Below are 21,668 nucleotides of genomic sequence, written 5' to 3'. Positions count from 1 at the left end.
CTGGAGGATGGCCAATGGCGTCCAGAAAACCTCTGTTAGCTGGGAAGGCACGTGGCTGGCGTCTGCTCCAAAGTTCTGGTTTCAAAATGGCTTTCTCCCAGGACGTTCCTCTCTAGCAAGCTTGCTCTTCTTCAAAACGTCACTCACAGCTGCACTCTGTTCAGTCTCTTTGAGTCAGCATGTTTTATATGGCTCCACTGATCAAGGCCCACCCTGAATGGGTGGGGTCACACCTCCATAGGAGTATCCCACCGAAGTCACCACCCACAGCTGGGTGGGGCACATTCCAAGCAAATCTAACCAGCACCAAAACGTCTGTCCCACAAGACCACAAAGATAATGGCATTTGGGGGACACAATACATTCAAACCGGCACACCTGGCAATGGCATGGCTGAGACGGGAGGGGAGTAACATTTATTGAGCACCTACTATGTGCAGACCGAGCATGCAACACTTTCACATACAGGATTCCACTTACTTCTTAAAGAAGACACTGTAACCAAATAATTAACAAATAATTATGATTACTGAATCATATAGATGGTCTTCCTTCTTACTTTCTAGCATATTAGAATAGCCAGAAGTAAATACCTGAAATTACAGAAGTGAGGCCCAGCTGCCTTCATCTTTGATAATGATTGTATAACTATATGGTTATTATCCTGTGATTGTAAAAACCTTATGACTGGCCCAACTTGTACCCTATTATCCTGTTTTTCAACTTTAGAGTCTTATGATCACAAAAGACAGTCCCTAGTGTTTATTAATGAAGGAACTTGAGTCAGCCCAGAACCAACCCACACCATTTCCTAAACTATCGTACTAGACAAAGCTCAATCTAACCAAAATTGGCCTGTCTGACATGCGCAGTAGCTTAAACTTTAACCTATAAGTGACCTATACCTCATTATAAAACTAATAAAAATCAAACCCATCATCATATTAAGGCTGCCATTTTCTTACATATGTTCTGTGACTAATCATGTAATCAATCTGTGCATGCTCAATAATTAGATCGTCTCTAATTTCATCATCTCGAGCCATTGTACTCATCCTAAAACCTGCCCATCTTTTGATTCCATAAAACTATCAGGGTTACTGCAGTTTGGGGAAGGCAGATTTTTAGGCCATCTGATCTGCTTTGCGCTTAGCAATAAACTCTTTCTCTCTTTGAAATGCTGGTGTCTCAGAAACTGGTCATTTGAGCACATCGGGCAGAGAACCCCCCGCTTTTGATTGGTATCAACACCATTATCCCCCTTATACAGGAGAGAAAGCTGAAGCTCAGGGAAGTGAAGTGACTTGTTCACAATTTCTCAGTTAGGGAGAGGCATAGCCAGGATCTGAGTGCCTCTAGCCTTGTCGACAGGGGCTCAAGTGAACAGGTTGTAGAGGCTGGGTGGGGACTCTTTAAAGGGGAATGCTTGGTTTGGCTTTTGGGTGGGGAGGGCAGTGCCCTCCGGCCCCGGAAGCACTCCTCATCCCAGGCAGAGACAAAGTGCTCAGGTCTCTCAAAGGGGTCCTGATTCTGGGCATCTGCTCTCTGACATTCCTGCTGCTCTCCGGGTCTGGCCTGGAGCATGTGAGGGGCTGCACTGCTGCTGCTGCAGACTGCGGGTCTGGTTCACCTCCAGCTCCCACACCTGCACGACCTCAGGCCTGTGAGGCAGCAGAGCTGGGAGCCCTGACCTACAAAGGAGTAGCATTAGCTCACGCCAGCACCCAAGGAAGGGGTTCTGGCCCACCCCAATCTCAAAGTTGCAGTGACTTCCTCTTTGTCTCTCAGCTGTCCCGAAGTGAAGTAGTTTAGAATGGGCTGTGTAAAAGGGGGAGGATCCTGCAGGCCTGTGGGATGGAGCTGGCACCATCAAGTCTCAGTGCCACCATTCTGATAACCAAAGCCCTCAATTCCTGATTCCTCCATGTGCTAGGTTCGATGCTGGGAGTTTTATCCGGATTAACTCATTGATTTCTCATGACAGCCCTGTGAGGTAGATACCATTACACCCCATTAACAGTTGAGGGAAATGAAGCTCAGAGAGGTTAAGTGACATCCAGTGTCACACAGCCAGGGCACAGAGAAGCTGGATTTGAGCTCAGTCAACCTGGTTCTAGAGCTAATAGTGTTCTTCTAGCTACATCATTTTGGGATCCCAGGCTCGTGGGTTCTAGACCAAACTCTGCAAGTCCCAACCTCTCTGGGCTTCAGGGTCTCCTGAAAAGTGAGAGGATTAAATCAGGTAAATCTCTGAGGGCTCAAATATTGAACCCCTCCAGCCCTCAGAGGAGGTGGTCATTATGGCAACTGTAAAAGGAAGTTCACTGTTTCAAGCCCCGAAGATTCAAAGATGAAGTGCAGTTCTTGTGATGGGCTATGAAAAGGCAGTATTTGGATAGGTGGGGTGAAAGAGAATTGTGGGTACATGAAACAGCAACAAACATGGGAAATGAGACTCTGGAACCTGGCTTCGTATTTCTTCACCACCTTTCATGACCTCTGAGGTCAGATCACCCACCTCATTAGAGCACAACCTTCCCAGGCGACTTTCTCTTCTCTCACCGGTTTCATGGCTACAGGTGCAGGCCCAAGATTCAGCTTCAGCACTTATTGTGTGACCTCTGGGTTTCAGTTCCTCATCTGTAAAATGGGGATGATACCACCAACCTCAGGTTGTGGCGAGGATTCATTGAGATAACGCATACGAAAAGTTTCGCATGAAGTCTGGCACATGGGAAATGCTCAACACATCTTCATGGGATGTCTTTCCCTTTCTCTCCTCCTACAACCCATCCCCCCCCCCCATATCTTTCACCTCCTTCAGGGTTTGGCTCAGTCCTCCTCCTCCTCCATGAAGCCTTCCTTCTCTGCATCAACCTGCACTCATTGCCTTCTCTTAGCTTCTGCAGTCCTTGTTGATCACTTTGCCATGGATCCAGACTGCTTTCCCCTTTCCCAAAGTGTCCATTCCTATTAGGAATCCACTTCTTTCAGAAACTTGATTCTAGGAACTTCCTACCCCATTCTAAGGGTAAAGCACATGATCTAGGCCAAGCCAATAAGCAACTTCTGCCCCTAAAGGCTGATTCTTGGGTGGGCGTGTGATCTTATCCAGCCCACAGTGAATTTCAGGAATTGTGCTGGGAATTTTGGGATTCAGATTCTCTCTTGCTTCAGATAGTACAGAGCGCAGCCATTTGCTACCATAAGAGAAGGCAGCCAGAGGGTGATATTGAGGGGGCAGAGCCAGGAGACTAGCAGAGAAATGGAGTCCTGATCAAATCATGCCAGGCTTCTGCAAAACTTTTCAGTTACAAGAACCAACACATTTCCTTATTGCTAAACCAGTTTGTTAGGTTTTCTGTTATTTGCAACTAAAAGCATCGTGATTCAAACACCATCTACTTAAATGATGTCACTTAGTTTGTCAAGAGACATATTTCTTCATTTATATGTTGATTAGGCCCCTGTTACAAGCCAAGCACTATATTAGGTGCTTGGGATTTAAGAGTTTACATGGTCCTGCCCTTCTCAGGGAGCTTACAATCTGGTGGAAAGAATTAAGGACTCGAATGCCTGCTACGGGGCTGTCTCTGATGTTGTAGTGGGCGCCAGTTATTCAACCTGCTCACATTCCTGCAGCTCCTTTGGATGGTAGCATCTCAGCTTTGCTTTGGGAAGCCGCCACTCCCTTGCTCTTGGTCCAGGAAGCTCACATGGGGCTACTCCCACCCCTTGGCTAGAAGCTTGGCCAATCATGACTTTTTCAGTGACGGGTATCAGTCAGCCTTGAGAATTAAGCTGCAAACTTGAAAAACAAGTGCTGTCCTGCTGGGACCACTAAACTGGGGAAGCATAAGCCTGGGATTTCCCTGAGCTGAAAAAGAGGGCTAAAACTAATTAATCTTTGAGAGTTGGTAGTAATAAACCTTTCTGACTTCACTCATTCATTCAACCAGACATTCTCAGTGCCTTCTTCCATGCCTGGCCTTGTGTAGTGTGATAGGAAAAGACGGATGAAGCAGACACGGCCCTCCTTTTGAGCTCAGTCTAAAGAGGACAGACAAGTGAATAATCACAACACAGCACAGCCACAGTAGGAGGAATCACAGCAGGCAGGAGCTCAGCCTGAAGGCATAATTTTTTAAAAAAAATTATGTGAAATGTTAAACATAGAAAAATTAGAAGACAATCAAAAATTTTTTTTAAATTCCCGTAATTCTACCACTCAAGCAATAATCAGTTAATATTTTCATGTATAACCTTCCAGATGCTTTTAAATGCATACACACTTTTAAAAAAATATACAATTCAGTGGTGTTACATTCACAATGTTGTGCTACCATCACCACCATTCATTACCCAAACTTTTTCATCCACCAACTCCTCATTCCCTACTTCTGCCCCTGGCTCTGGTACCCGGTAATCTACTGTCTCCATAAATTTGCATATTCTAGTTGTTTCATACAAATGAGACCATACAGAATGACCTTTTGCATCTGGTTTATTTCACTCAACATGTTTTTGAGGATGAACCTTGTGTGTAGTGGCATGTACCAGAACTTCATTCCTTTTTAAGGCTGAAAAATATTTCACTGTATGTAAAAATCACATTTATCTATCCACCCATCTGCTGATTGACATTTGTGTTACTTCTGCCAATTGGCTATTGGGGATAATGCTGCTATGAACACTGGTGTACAAATATCTGTCCAAGTCCCTGCTTTCAATTTTTTTGGGTGTATACCTAAAAATGGGATTGCAGGGTCATTTGGTAATTCTACACTTAACTTTCTAAGGAACTGCCAACTGTTTCCCACAATGGCTGCACCATTTTACATTTCCACCAAAAATGCACACAGGTTCCTATTTCTGTGTAACCTCACCAACACATATTTTCTGTTTTTTAAAATAACAGCCATTTTAGTGGGTGTGAAGTGGTATTTATATAACTTAAAAAAAAAAAAAATGCTGAAGGCAATGAGGCATATTGGATTGCATCCTGAAACAGAAGAAAGGACATTAGTGGAAAAACTGGTGAAAACCAAATAAAGTTAGAAGTTTATTTAATAATAATGTGCCAATGTTAATCTCTTAGTTTTGACAAATGTGTCATAGTTATGTAAGATATTAACATCAGGGGAAACTAGGTGAAGTGTGTATGGGAACTCTCTGTACTATCTTTGGAACTTTTTTGCAAATGTGCAATTAGTTCAAAATAAAAAGTTGGTTTTAAAAAAACGAATTCATTCTGTTCTGTTTTATAACCTTTGTTTTTCCAACCAATAGCATACCATGAAGTTTTTCCATGCCTTGAAATGATTTAATATATTTCACGGTTACATACTGTTCTATCTCATGAATGAATCACAGTCTGTCTCCCATTGCTGAAAATCTAAGTTATTTCCAATTCTTACCCTGTTATAAAAAATGCTGTGATGAACATCCTTGTGGCTGTATCTTGCTGCACATACTGAGTCATTCTCTTAGGATACATTACCAAAAATGGAATTGCTGAGACAGAGCTGCTAGCTAGGGCACATTTGGGCCAGTCACAGTTCTAAAGCACCTGATATTTACCAACTCATTTAATCTTGACAACCACCAAGAGGGAGATACTATCTTTAATCCTATACCATAGGGCAATGTTTCCACAGTTTTCAACAGATAAGCCAACAAATCCTCAGACCCTCTTGGTCCGCTCCAGCAACTTCCCTGATGTCACCTGCAACCAAAGTACATATTTATTCCACCCTGTTCTTCCATGCAATCTCCCATTTTATCTTCAAGAAGGGAAGTTCCTGCAGGCAGCCATCGGCATGTGTCTATGCAATCGGAGTAGTCACTGCTAGTCCAAGGTCTGGTTTAAACAGAAGCTCCTGTTTCCCTCGTCTTCTACCACAGAATGTCATGAGCTCTGGGCTTTGTGGGAGGTACGACTCTCCCTGGCTAGCAGGCAGGTAAACGCCGACAGTTCTGCTTCTTGCCAACCTGGAGTAGAATCAGCATCCCTGGGTATAGGAACTCTGATTCCCACCCCCATCTGGGGACACACCTGGCAGTTCAGGAAACACCCTGGAAAAACTGACCTGTTCTGCTTTAATGCAGTACTCCAAGGGGAATGGAATGGGCGCTGGGGAATAGGGATGGGTGAAAATACACACCCTGAAATGCTCGGTAGCCAAACTAAGTCCCTTTTCTCCATGGCAAATGGCTGTGAAAAAGGAGAAAGGAAGGATAATTTATTGGACAAGTGCTAGTGTTCCTAGATGGGTACTGTGGTAGGTTAAATTATGTATTCCGGAAAAACTTCGTCTTCATCTTAATCCATTTCTATAGGTGTGAATCCATTGTAAATAGGACCTTTTGAAGATTTTATTTTTAGTTCAAGTGTGGCCCAACTGAATCAGGATGGGTCTTAATTCTAAGACTGGAGGCTTTATAGAGAAGGCCACAAGGATAAAGCCAGCAGGGTGGAGTAGAAACTAGAAGTCAATGTAACCCGAGAGAAAGAGGACACTGCCATGTGACAGAAAAGCCAAGGATCCAAAGATTGCTGCTAGCCTGCCCCCAAACACCACAGTCTTGAAGGAGAAAGCATCACCTTGCTGATCCTTCAATTTTGTTTCTTCCAGCCTCAAAACTGCCAGCCAATTAATTCCCATTGTTTAATCTAATCCATTGTATGGTATTTGTTTTAGCTACTGGGAAACTAAGACAAGTACTATGATCTCCATTTTACAGATGAATTTGTTGAGGCTCTGAGGTTAAGCATCTCCCACCAGGCACACAGTGAGCACCAAGATCAAACCATAGGCCGTCTTTGTCACCCACCGAAACCCACCCAGACTAGGCACATGACTAGACACAGCAGACAGAACAAAAATCTCCCCTTTTTAGTTCCGCAGCAAAGGACGCCTGACTGAAGGTCAGAGAAGGAGGGGAGAAAGAAGGATGGCACATGGGCTGAGTTTAAAGTGGGCCACTGGCTCTACGTGCACGCATCCTTCCTTGTCTCCTGCTCTTCTGGATCCTCAACGTTATTCATGAGCTGGAAAACTCCCTTTCCAACCTGATGTAGATTTTCCAAGAACTCTAGGGGTTCATTAGGTAGGAGCAGCCTGGAGGCCTCTGCCTGGAATGTCTCCATCCTCCACATGGAGCCAGATGTCCAGATCCCACCTTCTCCATAAAGCTATCCTCTCTGCAATCTTATCACCTGTGCCACATCATTAACCCTTTCTTTATATCCTGATTCTTTTCCAAAATAGACTCAAGGGAAACAACTGAGAAGTTGTACATACAACACATGTACAAGCACAAGAGCACTAAACATTGAACAAGTGAAGTTGGAATGGGATGGAGTAAGAATTTTATTAAGAAACCTTGGCAGAAGAGAGCAAAGCAGTTGAACACAAGACTTAGTTCTGAGTTCCTCAGCCAAGACAAAAAGGAAAACAGTAGAAAATGAAGTCATTTCTTACCTAGTAGAACGTAGACCTATTAAATAGGAGGCATTATTTCTCTTTTTTTTTTTTTTTTAACATTTTGAAAACATGAGTTTCATCTGAATAGGGGAGATGAACTATAACTTCTCATCTTGTAAAAAGATGGAAAGCCTTCCAAGCTAACGAGGCGGCTGGATATGGCATTCCATTCTGTTTCAGCCAAGCACCCCCGAACCAGTCCTCTAGCGTGAATGATGCCTCGTTTTAGTCTCTCCATGGCACTCTTGCTTCCCGCGTAGGTGGGCCTGATCTCTTCTCCCAACTCTTCGATGATGGCCAGCAGCTCAGCATATTTGCTTTGGGGTACCTGGCTGTTCCCAGTTCCCTGGGTGTAGCCAAGGGATGAGGGTCCATAGTCACTCAGCAGCTGATGGTACTGTGAGGACGGGAAGAATAATCTCTTAACTCTAAGCTCCATAGCAACTTTACCCCAAAAGCAGATGCATTTGGCTCACAGGCCTGAGGGTTACTGGCATGGGATCTGGGCCTAAGCCTCACCTTGTTCTCTGACACCTCCTTCCACTCCTCTCTGCTCTCTGCAGGGGGCGGGGCACTTCATCTCAGTGGGGCTACAGGAGGGCCTCTGTGAGAGCTCATTACCACACTCCCCTGAACAACCCTAAACCCGGAGCTCCTGCATCCCCATGATGTCAGGACACGCTCCCTCTGGATTTGGAATGCAATGTCCTTAGCCATAGAGAACAGCAGCCTGAGGATGGCCGTGAAGGAGAGCCTGCACACACCCTCCCGTTGCCACCTCAGAGTGGGGAAAGCTGACTCCTCTCCTCCACAGTAATCTTCACTCCTTTCCCAGTCCCTCTGGCCCTTCTTGAAGAGGGGTGATTCTAAGAGTCTTTGCAATTCCAGCACATTGGATCTTTAGTACTCAGTTAGAAAGGCCCTGGGAAACAACTGAGAATGACAATAGAAAAAGGCTTTACCTGAGGCAGAATTCCCCACTCAGGTTCTTTACTGGGACAGAGCAAACCTACATAATCTCTTCTTCCTTCATTTAGAACCATGGCTTGTAGCTTTTTCTGTATCATGAGTGCCTTTGAGAAATCTTTCGCCTTTCCTCAGCAAGTGTCAAAGTAACCAGAACAGTGATAAGAGGCTGCTCATGCCCAGTTCTGCCATTACTAGATTTATGAGCCTCAAAATCCATACATATCACATGAAGATAATAAAACTACTCACTACCACATGGTTCTTGAGAAGAAGGAATGAGATATTTATGTAGAACCTGCTCCATAGTAAGTATCCAATGCAGGTTAAACTGTTATTTGCAATGCAAATATGCAGAATACTGCCTAGAATTTCTGAGGTCCATGGACTTCTGGGAGATCCTCAGGTTAAGAAACCTTCGGCTGGTTCCTGAAGGACAGAAGACAACAGCTCCCACCAATGCCTATATTTTCTCTCTGGATCCCAAAGGGATTTACCAAACATATCAGCTGTGTACAGGGAGCCCTGACTCACAGGAGTATCTTGGTCACCAGAGCTGTCAGCATACCCGAGGGGTGGGTTCATTTCAATTCTACCGATGAAGTGAGGTAACCTGCCTGATGTCTAATGGTAGCACAGAGTTGCTGCCGATATCCGTCTTCTGACTTACTTGGCTGTCGGGAGGAAAGAGACTAGTGAGGCTTCCTGAGGATGGAGACTCTGCTCTGTGACACTTGGTGCACACGGGAAATCCTGAGATACGTATGCTGGTCCTCTGCAGTGACTGCTTCATAATCAGTTCTGGTGTTGTGAGTCCTCAAGTCCTCACCCAGAAAGGCCTACCTGCCTGTGGAGCTGCACACATCACTAAATCACTTCAGCAACAAGGCCAAGTAGACAGACTGGTGAGGGAGACTGCATTTGAGTCCTGACTCTGCCTCTTATCTACTGTGACAGTAGGCATGTTACTTCACCTCTGAGTCTGGCTTCCTCACCTGTAAAATAGGATAACATTTCTGGCTGCACAGGTTTCTTCATGAGGTTAAACAAAGTTATGGGTGTGAACCCTTTGCACAGTACCTGGCATGACTTAAGTCTTCTGGGAATGGTACGCGCTTATCTAATCCAATCTCGGTATGCAGATGAGGAAACCAAATAAGTGAATGAATAGCAGCTTGCCTAGTCTTCATTCAGTTTATTCTTTTCAACCATGGCACATTGTCTCCCAGGCTGGTCTGACAAAAATTTCTCCCTGGTTTGGTTACATAATGATCAAGGAAAGGAAGAAAATTATAATGTGGCATTGAAATAGTTCAGAGAAAACAAGTCACGTTGACACCTGAAAAAGGACTGCAGAGGTAGGGAAGTGGTAAAACAAAAGAGGGAGGAGCTGGCTCAGGGAACAGGATTTAATATGCTAGTGCTGACTCTGCCTTTCCCAGCAACAAGAAGACCTGAAGAAGAATGGTGGCATGTCAAGCCCATCTCCCTCTGGTTTCAGGCACAGCAGTCATTTGTCAGAAATCCCACTGGCAAAGGCATCCCTTCCTAAGAGCATGAGGACTTCAGTTTGGACAAACGATTTAAACTCACTTCTGCTAGGGAGGAAAAGGATTAAAATAGGACAGACAAAGAAGCAAGCAAGGGTATTAAAGAGGCAGCTGAAAAGGCAGCCAAAAATCTGGTTCAAGGATTAGAAGCACTGGCTTTCTAGGCTAGGGACAACTGTCCATTCAATAATTATTCAGTACAGCAGGAAGCAGATATTTTTATGTGTATATTCTGATCCAACTAACATTCTTCTGTTATGTGCCAGGCACCAAGAAAAAGCCTGTCCTTATAAACCTTGTTTTACACCAACGAGTCTGAGAAGGTGGCATTTCAGATGAGGAGACAGAAGAAAAGTGAATGACTGGCTGGGATTTGTCCTTGGTCTACCATACCCTAAGCACAGTGCTGTCTGCGCTAGGCCAAGCTGCCTGTCCCCGGGGTCAAGAAAAACCTGCATATGAGCAGAAGCTCAAGAGGATGAAGGCTCAGTTCATCTCATAAACACACATTTGGACTTCCCTATCATAAGGCTTCTAACCACCACCAGCAAGGGCTTTCAAGCCAGGTCCAGAGTTCACTGCCATTTCTCTAGACCAGATCATTTAAAAAAATTCCACAACAGGGGGTACAATCTTTTAACATACTTTATTGATTTAGGGGCCAAACAAGGCAGCATTTGGTCAGTTAAGAAAGGCACCTCATTGAAAATAGGACATCACAGTGCTGTCGCGTAATCTCAGTCACAGATTTTGAGGATGGAAAGGACAATCTTTGGATATTGCTTAAGACATTTGCTTATTTATTAAAAATGGTCCCTTCACACACCGTGGATGGAAGAAGGCAAGAGCATAGGATTATGGCGAGTACTGGGTGTCTGCTGAGAGCTTCCCATGAGAAAAGGTCTACTGGTAAATCAGTAGCAAGTCAGGGGAAGAGAATGAGCCCAGCCTGTCCTCCCCTCCCCATGACTCTTATAAACTTGATTTGCTGAATAGCCCTCCCTGAGAATACAAGCCATAAGTATCTCAAATGTGGAGACGATTTTTTTATCTCATGGTATGGGGAATCAGGGTCAGATGTCAAACTCTCCCTGTTCCAACCTATAGGACAGACAGGAAAACAGTTCGGTTTCCTGCAACCTTGGGCTGGCAAACCATGAGATTATGAGATAAAAGCTGAGATCTTAGGGCACTGGCTTTTAAAAATGTTGCCAGTCCAGAGCATCAGAGAAACTGATTCCTTAGGAATAATACTGTATCTCCTTATTTCTACCACATCCTCCAATCACAGCTATATTTAAAAAGTTAAGTTCCCCTTTACATGTAATTTTTAAAACTCCCACCTATGTGAAAAAGAAACCACCTCACTACAACACTGTTGCTCTTCCAAATACTCCTCTTGAGCCCTTCAATACCCTCCCTTTCCAACCTTACCCTAACCACCCCTCCCTCTGCCCAGCACCTAAGAGCAGGGATCTCGCCGCAGGGTGATGAGCAGTGGTGCAGTCTTGCCTGGCCTTCTGTTACTAGGCTGAAATAGAGAGGAAACAAGAGAGAACAAAATGGGTTTTTAAAAATCAGGTAAATATCAGAGCAGGCTGGCATGCATGTCCCAGCAATCAAATGCATTTAACACTGGATATCTCTCTGCCAGATGAAAGCTCTCATGCCTGGAATTAAATGAAGCAAAAATCTCATCCTAACCTGAGAATGGCATATGCATCTCCTGTGATCTTCAAGTTCTAACTCAAATGTCACACACAAGTGTGTTGTGTGTGTATTCATGTGAATGAATGTGTATGATATTTGAGCAAAGATCATGCACATTCAATTAGCAAATATTCAGGGACCTCAATTTTGAGGCCAAGTGCCTGCCACCATTCCCAGTCAAAGGGCAGTTGACTACAAGACTCACAATGCCACCCTCACTCAGAGAAAGGTGTCAGGTCTCTGCAAGCAGCTAACATAGTTTTGGTTTCACTCTTCTTCCCTGCCCATTCCCAGAAGTCATGTACTTCCCAGAAACTCACAATGCCAGGCAGGGTTTCCGTTAAGAATGGGCGGAGTTAGTTTACAGCCAGAGAAACAAGGTAGAGAAGAGACAGCAGACACTCACTTGGACCAGAAGAAGTAGGAATCAAGACGGCCATGTACCTGCGCCCAGCTTCCACGTGGACTGGAGTAAGCCCTCTAATAGACCCACCAACAGGAGTTGAGCTCAGGTCAGATGGGGACTGGACGCTTTAGAGTCCGTTCCACCAAGTCAGCAGATTATGCCAAGGAAGGCAGCGTTATTTACTGGACTTGCCACTGACTTTCTAATGGTTCTCCAGAGGCTGCTGTTTTAAATAACAGCAGTCTATTAATTCACCTGTCTGCCACAAATCAAGGCCAGAGACAAAAGGGCACAGCATGGACCCCAGGAAATGCTTAATGGTTAGGGAGCTGTGGTTATACATAAAAACAGATTACTGTCTTATTTTGGGGAGACCTTTTCTTAGGGAGTCTGTGGCCACTGCCATCATGAAGTAAGGGGTTAAAGGCTTAGAGATGGAAAGGAGAGAGTCTGGGTTTAAAAGGGACACATCTGACTTGGGTTTCGGTTTCACATCCTGGAGAGAGACTGGGTTTCAATAAATTTTGATCAAAATGAATCCAAGAATAGATCATCCCCAAATCACTGCTTAAAAACAAAAACAAAACAACCTACCCTGGTCTCTTCTGGGGAAGTGGATTTGACTGCTATGATACCTGGTTTGGATGTTCAGAAGATAATGTCATTCAAAAAGGACCTTTCATCTGGTTTAACAATCTTTGGCAACAATTTAGTTTTCAAACACTGGTCCCGAATGATCCCTACTTACAGTACTATGACACAAATCACAAAAGTATTCCAACTTGGCCTGGCTCTGCCTATGGTGATACACTCTCTCAGTGATTTCTGGAATCTGTGATGCAAATGCCTATTTTTCCTTCCATTTAGGGAAAAAAAAAAAAAAATGGTCTCTATCTGCATACTGACTCGTGGCTTTTCACTGTGGGCCAGAGAACAAGTGGGATTCCCTGCCAACAATCTGTCATCAGGAACTTTGACTCAGCCTGACTTCATGTGACCATGGGCCTTTTCCTAATCAGCTGCTGGAGAATACCGTAAGGTTTTGGGATGGGGTGCCAGACAGTTACCTGGATTATTCATTTTGGTCAAACAGTAAGATCAAGAGTATGGCTTGAGAAGTAAATTGCCAGAAAGTAACCTATCCTGCAACTCCGAAAGTAGGGAAATGCACACATAATTACACGGACACACCCCCTACACACTCCCACACACACAGATGAGATGACAGTTGCACACGCACCAAAGTCACATCAAGCAAATGCTTCTTTAATCAATACATCAAATGGTATTCTTGCTAGCCTGAGTAAGCTTTCCTCTGCCTGCTCTGCAGTTCCCACCCACTCCCTCAATAGGGATAAGAAGAGAGAAATTCCTTTTGGACCCAACATTATATAAACATAACAAAGTCTTTACATGTGGCTTTGGAGAAGGCTGCTAGGATGCTCGCAAACACAACGTCAGGGGTCTGGGTTGCATCGATGGCAGAGTGGATCCCCTGTTTTCTGTAGTATTCTACCAGTGGGGTGGTCTGAGTGTGGTACGCATCCAGGCGGATCTTCAAGGCCTTCTCGTTATCATCTGATCGGCGGATCAAAGGTTCCCCAGTAATCTGAGAAAAGGAAAAGGGGAATGAAAGGGCATAACTGTTAGCAAGTTTTCCTTATTTGATGCCAGATGCAAATCTGAGGAAAACTCTGCCTGGATGCTGTCTGATTCCAAAGTCCACCAGAGGGAAAGATCAACAATCTCGACCCTCCAAGAAGGAATGTGGCTACTCCCAGAAGTGGACCAGCTGGTTCACAGAAGTCAGAAAGCCTTTCACAAACAGCAACCATGAGAAAAGAGCTCTTGAGAGGAAGATGGGCGATGCCTTTCCCTCACAGGTTTGTGTTCAGGCAATTCAGTTTCCAAGATGAATACTTCCAAGGTCAGAGGCAAGAAAGATAGAGGCCCTGGAGACCAGGAGAATATACTGAAATCAGAGATGCATCAGTGATGGTCATCTTAGCCTAAAAATTGACCATATTTATCAGAGTGTCATCCTCCAACATCCTAAATGTAGCAAGTGAAGTGAGAAAGAATTCTGTGAATGGTGAAATTACCAATTTTGTGAAATGTGAATAAGTTGAGATGACGGCTTTGGAACGTGTACTTATAGAGCCAAAAATGACCTGATGAACTTCTGTCGTATGACAAGGGTAAATCAAGGAAATTCTTACTGCTGTTGCCTGCTGTATGCTCTAAAGCAGATCATATGCCCTATTCATGGCAAATGTTACAGTGAACATGTGTGAGATCCTCTGTTTTACATTTGCAAACAATTGAAAACTGTCATAAGAACATGGCACTGGTAATTTAGCTAAGAGATTCAGGAGAGATTCTGAATCTGAAGAGCAGAGTAGAGCAGTCACTGGAAGACATTCTGCTGGATGTTCTGATTAGCAATATCCACCTTCTGGGCTCTAATTCTGGGTTTCCAAGCAGCGTTCTCCTGATTTTTTGTCCATTTAAGCTGCGTGATGTCAGGAAAGGGCTGCTCTGGACAGAAGTCAGGTACAATCTAAGCAATAGGTAGGTAACTACTTCAGGGTCAAGCGATCAACTACCTGGGGAGATTCTGTATAGATTAGGCATAGCCCATCTGATTCACTTGATGGGTTTAAGTTAGTAATATTGGTGGCAATAAAGGGAAGAACAAAGGTAAAAAGGAAACAGTGTTGAAGAAAGGAAAAGAAAATTTCCTATCACATACGTCATCTTTCATGGGCTCCTTTGGGGGGTTGAACTCTTCATGATAGGAGCGGCCACTCGTGGGGTGAATCAACCTGGAAGACAACAAACGAGTATGAGTCAGGTTGCCTGAAAGTATTACCCATCTGCCAGGTCTTCCGGGTGACAAAGACAGAGAAGTAGGATGTATGGACTTTCACCCAACAGAGAACCCAGCCACAGGTATCTCTTGCTTAGGAAAATAGCTAGCCTTCCAGGAGAGTTTATGTCAGAATGTAAGCATGTTTTCTATTTGGACCACACATTATAATGAGTGTCTGGCTTAAAACACCAGCTGCTGGCATAACAACCTAATGCAAGACTTGAGAGAAGGCACTCTGGTGTGCATCTCACACAGCCATCCATTCTGTTCATTCATTCAACAAACACTAACAAAGCACCTAGCTCAATTCAGGACTTAAGCTGAATCTAGGGGCTACAAAGCATCAAGGCAGGATCCCTGCTCACAAGCAGTACTTAAACATGGAAATAAGTAACTACAATAAATGTGATAATCCTTTAATAGAGATTTGTACAAAGTGCTATGAGAGACAGAGGACAGAGAAATTAATCCTATTTTCTAGCCTAGTTTGGTTACAAAACCAGAAAGGTGCTATACGGAAAATAAGTCTCATGGATGCAAACTCCACTAGACAATGCAGCCCACCTTTGAGATCACATGGTTAAAGGACAGACCAACTAGTACAGGGCAATATTCAAGGCATCAGGAAAAATAATACATTAAACAAGACATGGAATAAAGAGCCTAAGAACAAGCATTTATTCGGCACTCACTATGCAGCTTATAGCTGCATCTGTGCTAAGCTCCCTGAGGTAACACGTCTCTGTTCCTGACTAGGAATAGCCACATCTCAGGAGATCGGATTTTTAAGAAGGGAAGGAGGCAGGCCAAACATTGTACAGTAGCCAGGGCTTGCTTGAGTTCACGCAGTTTCCCAATTTGGCACCAACCAAATGTCTGCTTATTTAACTGATGGCTGCTCTTCTCATGAAGAACTGTTAAACCAGAGCTTCCCAACATTTCTCACATTGTGACATGCAAAGAAAAATTTGTACAGTACTTGGGGGGTAAACAGAAGAGGTTGTTTGATCCTTCTTTGAGGAGCTAATGCCACCTCAGGCCCTGTCCCAGCTGCTCTGATAGCTGAGTGGATCAATATGTCAGCACATTGGTTGGGAAAATTTGGGTTAGCCTATCAAAGTGACACTTTTATAAAATGTGATACTATATTTTAATCACAGCACATTTTTGGGGGGCCAGGCAGTCCATTTATGGCATAAAGCGGCAGTGAGGTTTTGGCGGGGTGCATGTGTGTGTGTGTATGTGAGTGACAGCAGAGAAAACAAGCTGAACTGAGGAGGAGGCCTGTGACTGCCATTGTGTACTGTGACACTGGGCCCTCTTACTTCAGTCCCTGGAGGGGTTCCTCTGGTGCAGAACTGACAGCACATCCATCAGGAGATCCAGGGAGAGGGAAAGCATAGACTGCTAGGCTCAGCCACGGCTTTCCCTATGGGAAGGGCTGGGGACATGAGACATGGGCCATGATGGTTTTTCACCATACAGCCAAGCCTCTCCACACCACTCACTCACAGAGACCCTCAACTCCCGCCAGTTACAAAAAACATACTGCTCTTTCCCGACTCACAAATACCATTTACAAAGGAATGCAAGGCTCATGCCCAGAAGGGAAATGAAAGAAAGCCCAATTCCAAGTTCTTCACTGGATCAGGTCTCAAGTTTCAACCCAAGCAGCTCCATAAGCCACTGAGCCTGGCCTGGAGGTGGAGCAGCAAGGGCAGGGAGGGGATCAGGGCTGGGATTCTATAGCCACAGCTACCTTGAGTGCTGACCCTTTAAATGTTCTCATCCACAAAACAGGGATGACACTAGATGTTAAGAAGATAGTCACCAGAGAGCCAACCCTGAGTAGATTAAAACAAACAAAAAAAATCAACCATATTTAAGAAATAAAATAATGATGCCTCAAAAAATTATTAAAAGTGAGCTCAGAGCTAATCCAGAAGATTATTACACTGAGACCTCTCCACTGGGGTCCTTATCACCTCAGACTTAAACAAGATCCATCTTAAGCTGACTAGTTCTTGTCTCTTATACCTCCAATGGTCAGTGTAGTAGACTAGGAAACCAGAAAGCAGGGTTCTGGTGCTAGCTCTGCCACAGACCTGCTGAGTGAACCTGGAAAAAAACCTTCACTAGTCTGGCCTGCCCTGTTTCCTCCTCTTTAGGGAAGAGGTCAGACCTCACACCACATGAGACCAAAGTACCCACTTCCAAATGGAGGGATCTGGTTGGTCTTCTTTCACCCTCTACAGCAATCCTACGGTTTTGTAATTCAGAATCTCTGATACCACCCCCCTCTCTAACCCTAGTTAGAGGCCTCTATCACTTCACATGTGTATCATGATCAGGCTCCTAGATGGAGTCCTTGTCTGTTTTTCCTCTCCCTCAATTTAGCCTACATGTCAGGACCAAGCTAATTCTCAGAATGCCGATTTGCCAAAATATCCAATGGCTCAAGAACCTCCTATGACTTCTGACTCTTTTGTCAAGTATACCCTCTTCACCTCGGCAGACCTTCCCCAGTCAATCTCCCATACTATCTTCCAAACAGTACTCATTCTACCATCCGGCTCCCCAGCCCACTCCAGCGGCAGATACGTCTGCCACCAACCCCAGCTAGACCTCTGCTACCCTATAATCATTCCCGCCTTTTCTCCCTTCTGGGAAAACTTCCCTGCAATCCTCCCCATCCAGGAAGGTCAAGTTTGAAGTTATGCCTCTTTCCTAGGCAGCCTTCCCTCCCTGTCTCCAGGCTCTCTTCTTCGACTTCCTATGGCACCAAAGAGCCCAGTTCAGCCCAGGTCTCACGGAGACCTTGCAGACTCTCTGGGGTCAGAGATATGCATCATCATATATTTCCTCTGCATCTTGTCCTGGTCCCTGGCTGCCAGTACCTAGCACTGCGCTGTGTACAAGCAGGCACTCAGGAAGCTGGGCTGACATAATCAAAAGCACCTCCCAGTGACACCTAGTTCTGCTAACACCTCCCTTTCTCCATGCTTTGCACCTCAGAGACCCTAGCCCTGGAGATACTTCTTACTGTCAACTCTATCTTGTCTTAGCTTAGATTGACTTTGTATGTCAACTCTGCCCTTAACAGGGATGCAAAGAAGCAAAAGACATGGAGCCTACAGAATAGCTGGAATCATGAAACCTGGACATTTGAAAAGAAAATTAATATATCTTGTATAGCCTTTCAGGATAACACCTCTAACATTCATTGTCTGTTTATACATCTCTCTCACTGAAGATATGGACTATGTTATATTCATCTTTCTCTTCCTTTAAATGCCTGGCACACAGAATACAGCCAATAAAAGTGTAATGAATGAAAGAATATCACAAAAGATGCACAACTAGTAAACAGATAGACAGAAAAAAACATTCAATCTCATTAGGAAATCAAACTAATAAAATTTAAAATAAGAAAACATTTTCTTCCTAATTAAATCTAAAAACTTACACACATTATGATGGTCATAGCATCAATTTAACGGTAACCAACTGGAAAAACACAAATGTACAACAATAAGGGAATAATTAAATAAATGATGGTGCATCTGCTGTGAAACATCATGCAGCAATTAGAAAATAATGGTCATGAAATGTCTGTTTCAAGATGGTGGGCTGACCACTTTCCTGAGACTTCATTAAAATAATAAAAGAAATTAAAAAGCCATAGCCCACAATAAAGAAGAGAACAGGAGGGTCTGTTAGTGGTTGAGAATTCCCAACATATTTCTGGAAGTCACAAAGCAGACACAGAGTGATTAAGAAACAGGGTGGAGGAAACTAGCCTAAAGCAGTGTAGCCTTTCAGAACAAACTTGTGAGAAGCAGAGTTCAATGTTGACTACTACAGAGAAACACTAAAACAGAACACAAACACACACACACACACACATGCAAATAGTGGTTTTGGCTAAGGTGGATAGATGTATTGTAAGCAAAAAAGCACTAAAATGGAGATGTATAGGTAAGGAGATGAACATCCCTTGAGTACCTACTATAAGCAAGGCTCTGAATTATGCACTTTATGTTATCTAACATGCACAATAGCTCCTTGAAGCAGGTGTTGTTAACCCCACTCTACAGATGAGGAAACAACCTTAGAGAGGTTAAGAAACTTGTCTAAGGTCAGAGTGACAAAGTGCCAGGACTGAGATGCTGTCTGACCTCAAATCCCTTGCTCATCTTTCCATATTCCCATCCCATGTCACTTCAGTGAATATCAGTAAGTAAGACTGATCCATGTTGAAAGAGCACTAAGCTTCACTGCTAGGACAAGGCAAAAGCAATTCCTACAGTTAGCAAAAGCTCTGGGGAAGCATGAACAGAAGGAACCTTCCTATCAGAAATTCAGGGGATATATACCTTCCCGTGATTCTCCGGACAAGCATAGAGTCTGGGATGCTGAATTCAATCACAGAATTAAGCTTCTCTTTCCTCTTCTCCATGAGGTCATCCAGCTGTAAAAGAAGAGTGTGCAGCCCACCTAAGCTATCAGAGCTTGATCAGACCCATCGCCCTCAAAGGAATTAAGAGTGAAGGGCCAGAGTTTACTTTCTTGCAATGGTGATACAAAAACAAAGCCACCCACCATTTCTGCCTGCCTCACAGTCCGAGGGAAGCCATCTAGAAGAAAACCATTCTTGCACGGAGGGGTCTCCAAATTCTTCTCGATGAGCTCCACCACCATTTCATCACTAACCTGGAAGTCAAGAACAAAGCACCCTTGGGTTTAAATCTGTTAAACAGGTGACACTGGGCCAACTCCAGGGTCAAAGATTTGTATCTGTATAATCTGATTACTACACAGCATGCCTTCTTGACTCCAAAGGAAAAACAGGAGCAAATGTGGAGTGGCTCTATTTGGAAGACCCAGTTACATGATTATTTCTGTAGATGCCATATACACAATCTCTTCCTTGAAATTCTCCTGTGTGTTAATAATCTGGGTGAGGGAACAGGGATTCCACTGCCTGTCTCCTCTGCCAGGACAGTTCCATCTATGTCTGAGGTCTTGAAGGCTTCTGCTGTCACTAGAATTGGCATCCTAACCATCAGATAAAGGCTTATCAGCAATCAGCTGTCTTCAAGGCACAAGAAAGGTGAGGATACATGCCTGAAAGATCACCTGAGGAGGGTTCCAGTAGAGAATGGAGGTCGACCAGAACACAGAAAGGCACCAACTTGCCCTGTTTTACAATTTTGCTTAGTCTAACCATAATGTGACCAAGGTATGTGCTTGACTGTGCAACTGGACCATCCTGGACATGAAGCAACAATGCTGAATTGGCAAAATCAAGGAACTGAGGAGCCATCCCAACACACCTTTAAGCCTCTATATGAACCCCAATAAGGACCCCAACGAGCTTCAAAAACTTATTTTTCTCCTGTCAGCATTACAGCAAAGGCTGCCCATCTTGGCAGATAATGGTCTTATCTCTGGGACCAGATGTGAACTGGAGGGACTAAGTGAAGGTTGGAGATAAGCAATCTCATTGCCACATCCCAGTTTTTTCTCAGTACAGATCTTCTCCAAGACCCAACGTCCAAAATATTTGGCTTTCTGACTTGACATTAACATGAAGGGTGAGCTAGAAAGAAAGGGGAGTTTGGTGAGGACACTACTTGATGTATCTATAGAATCTCAAACCCTAATAAGAGAGAACTTGGGGATGAAGACAAAGCCCAGTATGTTCCCCAACCAACATTCTGAGATTCAAAAAGATCTGAGGACTAGGCACAAAATGATTACTGATTCCCAGAGGCTGAGTCTCAGGACAATTCAGTTACAACTGAGTTCCAACGCTAATCAAAGATTTATAGATAATAGATTGTATTTGCCCAATCAGACCAACTGGACTAGAATGAAGAGAAAACATTAATAAATCCTCCAAACAGGAAACATTACGTTTTATTTTCTAGTCATTTTTTTAAAAGCAGTTTATTCACACATCATACAGTCCATCCAACATATACATCAGTGGCTCTCAGTATAACCACAAAGTGGTACTTTCATCCCCACAATCAATTTAGAACATTTTCATTGCTTCAAAAAGAAAAATCTCATACCTGTTATACCCCACTATTATTGACACTTGTTACAACTAATGGAAGAATATAAAAATATTACTGTAAACTATAGTCCACATTTTGCTTTAGGTGTATTTTTTCCCATATATCACCCTTTTATTAACACCTTGTAATAGTGTTCTAGTTCATGGAAGAACGTTCTTATATTTATTCTATTAAACACCTTCATCGTCCACAACAGGGTTCACTATGTTATACAGTCCCGTGTTTTAGCCTCTAGTTTTTCTTCTAGTGACATATACGACCCTAAACTTTCCCTTTCAACCATACGCAAAACCAAACGATTCAGCACTGTTAATTACCTTCACAATAATGTGCTACCATCACCTCTATCCACAGCCAAACATTTACAATCAACCTTATTAAAAATTCTGCACAAATTAAGCATCAGCCCCTCATTCTCTACCCTCATTCTTTCTTCTGGTAACCTATATTCTAGATATTAACTCCATGAATTTGTTCATTATATTTAGTTCATATTCATGAGATCATACAATATTTGTCTTTTTGTGTCTGGCTTATTTTACTCAACATAATGTCCTCATAGTTCATCCATGTTGTTGCATGCACCAGTAC

General features: G+C 43.7%; 2 protein-coding genes and 1 long non-coding RNA gene across 4 annotated transcripts in view; 1 reads left to right on the top strand and 2 right to left on the bottom strand.

Moving 5' to 3' along the window:
• The window catches only part of LOC119527612, a 64,115-nt gene that overhangs the window by 29,170 nt on the left and 13,277 nt on the right, over positions 1-21,668 (top strand). The gene's annotated exons all lie outside the window — the stretch shown is intronic.
• Positions 7,521-10,493, bottom strand: LOC119527611 (cyclin-dependent kinase 2-associated protein 1-like). Its single transcript, XM_037827821.1, has 2 exons — positions 9,534-10,493; positions 7,521-9,448 (listed from the first exon to the last, which is right to left on the bottom strand). The coding sequence occupies exon 2, from the start codon at positions 7,924-7,926 to the stop codon at positions 7,564-7,566; it is 363 nt and encodes a 120-aa protein (XP_037683749.1). The 5' UTR covers positions 7,927-9,448; positions 9,534-10,493; the 3' UTR covers positions 7,521-7,563.
• AK2 (adenylate kinase 2) overlaps positions 10,631-21,668 on the bottom strand; it is a 40,715-nt gene continuing 29,677 nt past the window's right edge. The window contains exons 3-7 of one of the 2 annotated variants that reach the window (XM_037827820.1): positions 19,594-19,704; positions 19,368-19,462; positions 14,872-14,944; positions 13,533-13,728; positions 10,631-11,534 (exon numbers count right to left, since the gene is read on the bottom strand). In XM_037827820.1, the coding sequence (XP_037683748.1) occupies positions 11,530-11,534; positions 13,533-13,728; positions 14,872-14,944; positions 19,368-19,462; positions 19,594-19,704 (480 nt within the window). In that variant the 3' untranslated portion in view covers positions 10,631-11,529. Of the gene's footprint in view, positions 11,535-13,364; positions 13,729-14,871; positions 14,945-19,367; positions 19,463-19,593; positions 19,705-21,668 lie in introns of those variants that run through there. The other variant, XM_037827819.1, reaches the window with a different exon arrangement.

The sequence above is a fragment of the Choloepus didactylus genome, chromosome 2 (genome assembly GCF_015220235.1).
Source record: "Choloepus didactylus isolate mChoDid1 chromosome 2, mChoDid1.pri, whole genome shotgun sequence".
Lineage (NCBI taxonomy): Eukaryota > Metazoa > Chordata > Mammalia > Pilosa > Megalonychidae > Choloepus > Choloepus didactylus.
Note: the sequence above shows the minus strand (reverse complement) of the source record. Positions and strands in the feature narration are given on the sequence as shown.

Excerpts from the sequence above, each read along its gene's own strand:
- LOC119527611 (XM_037827821.1), bottom strand. The coding sequence starts at position 7,926 with ATGGAGCTTAGAGTTAAGAGATTATTCTTCCCGTCCTCACAGTACCAT.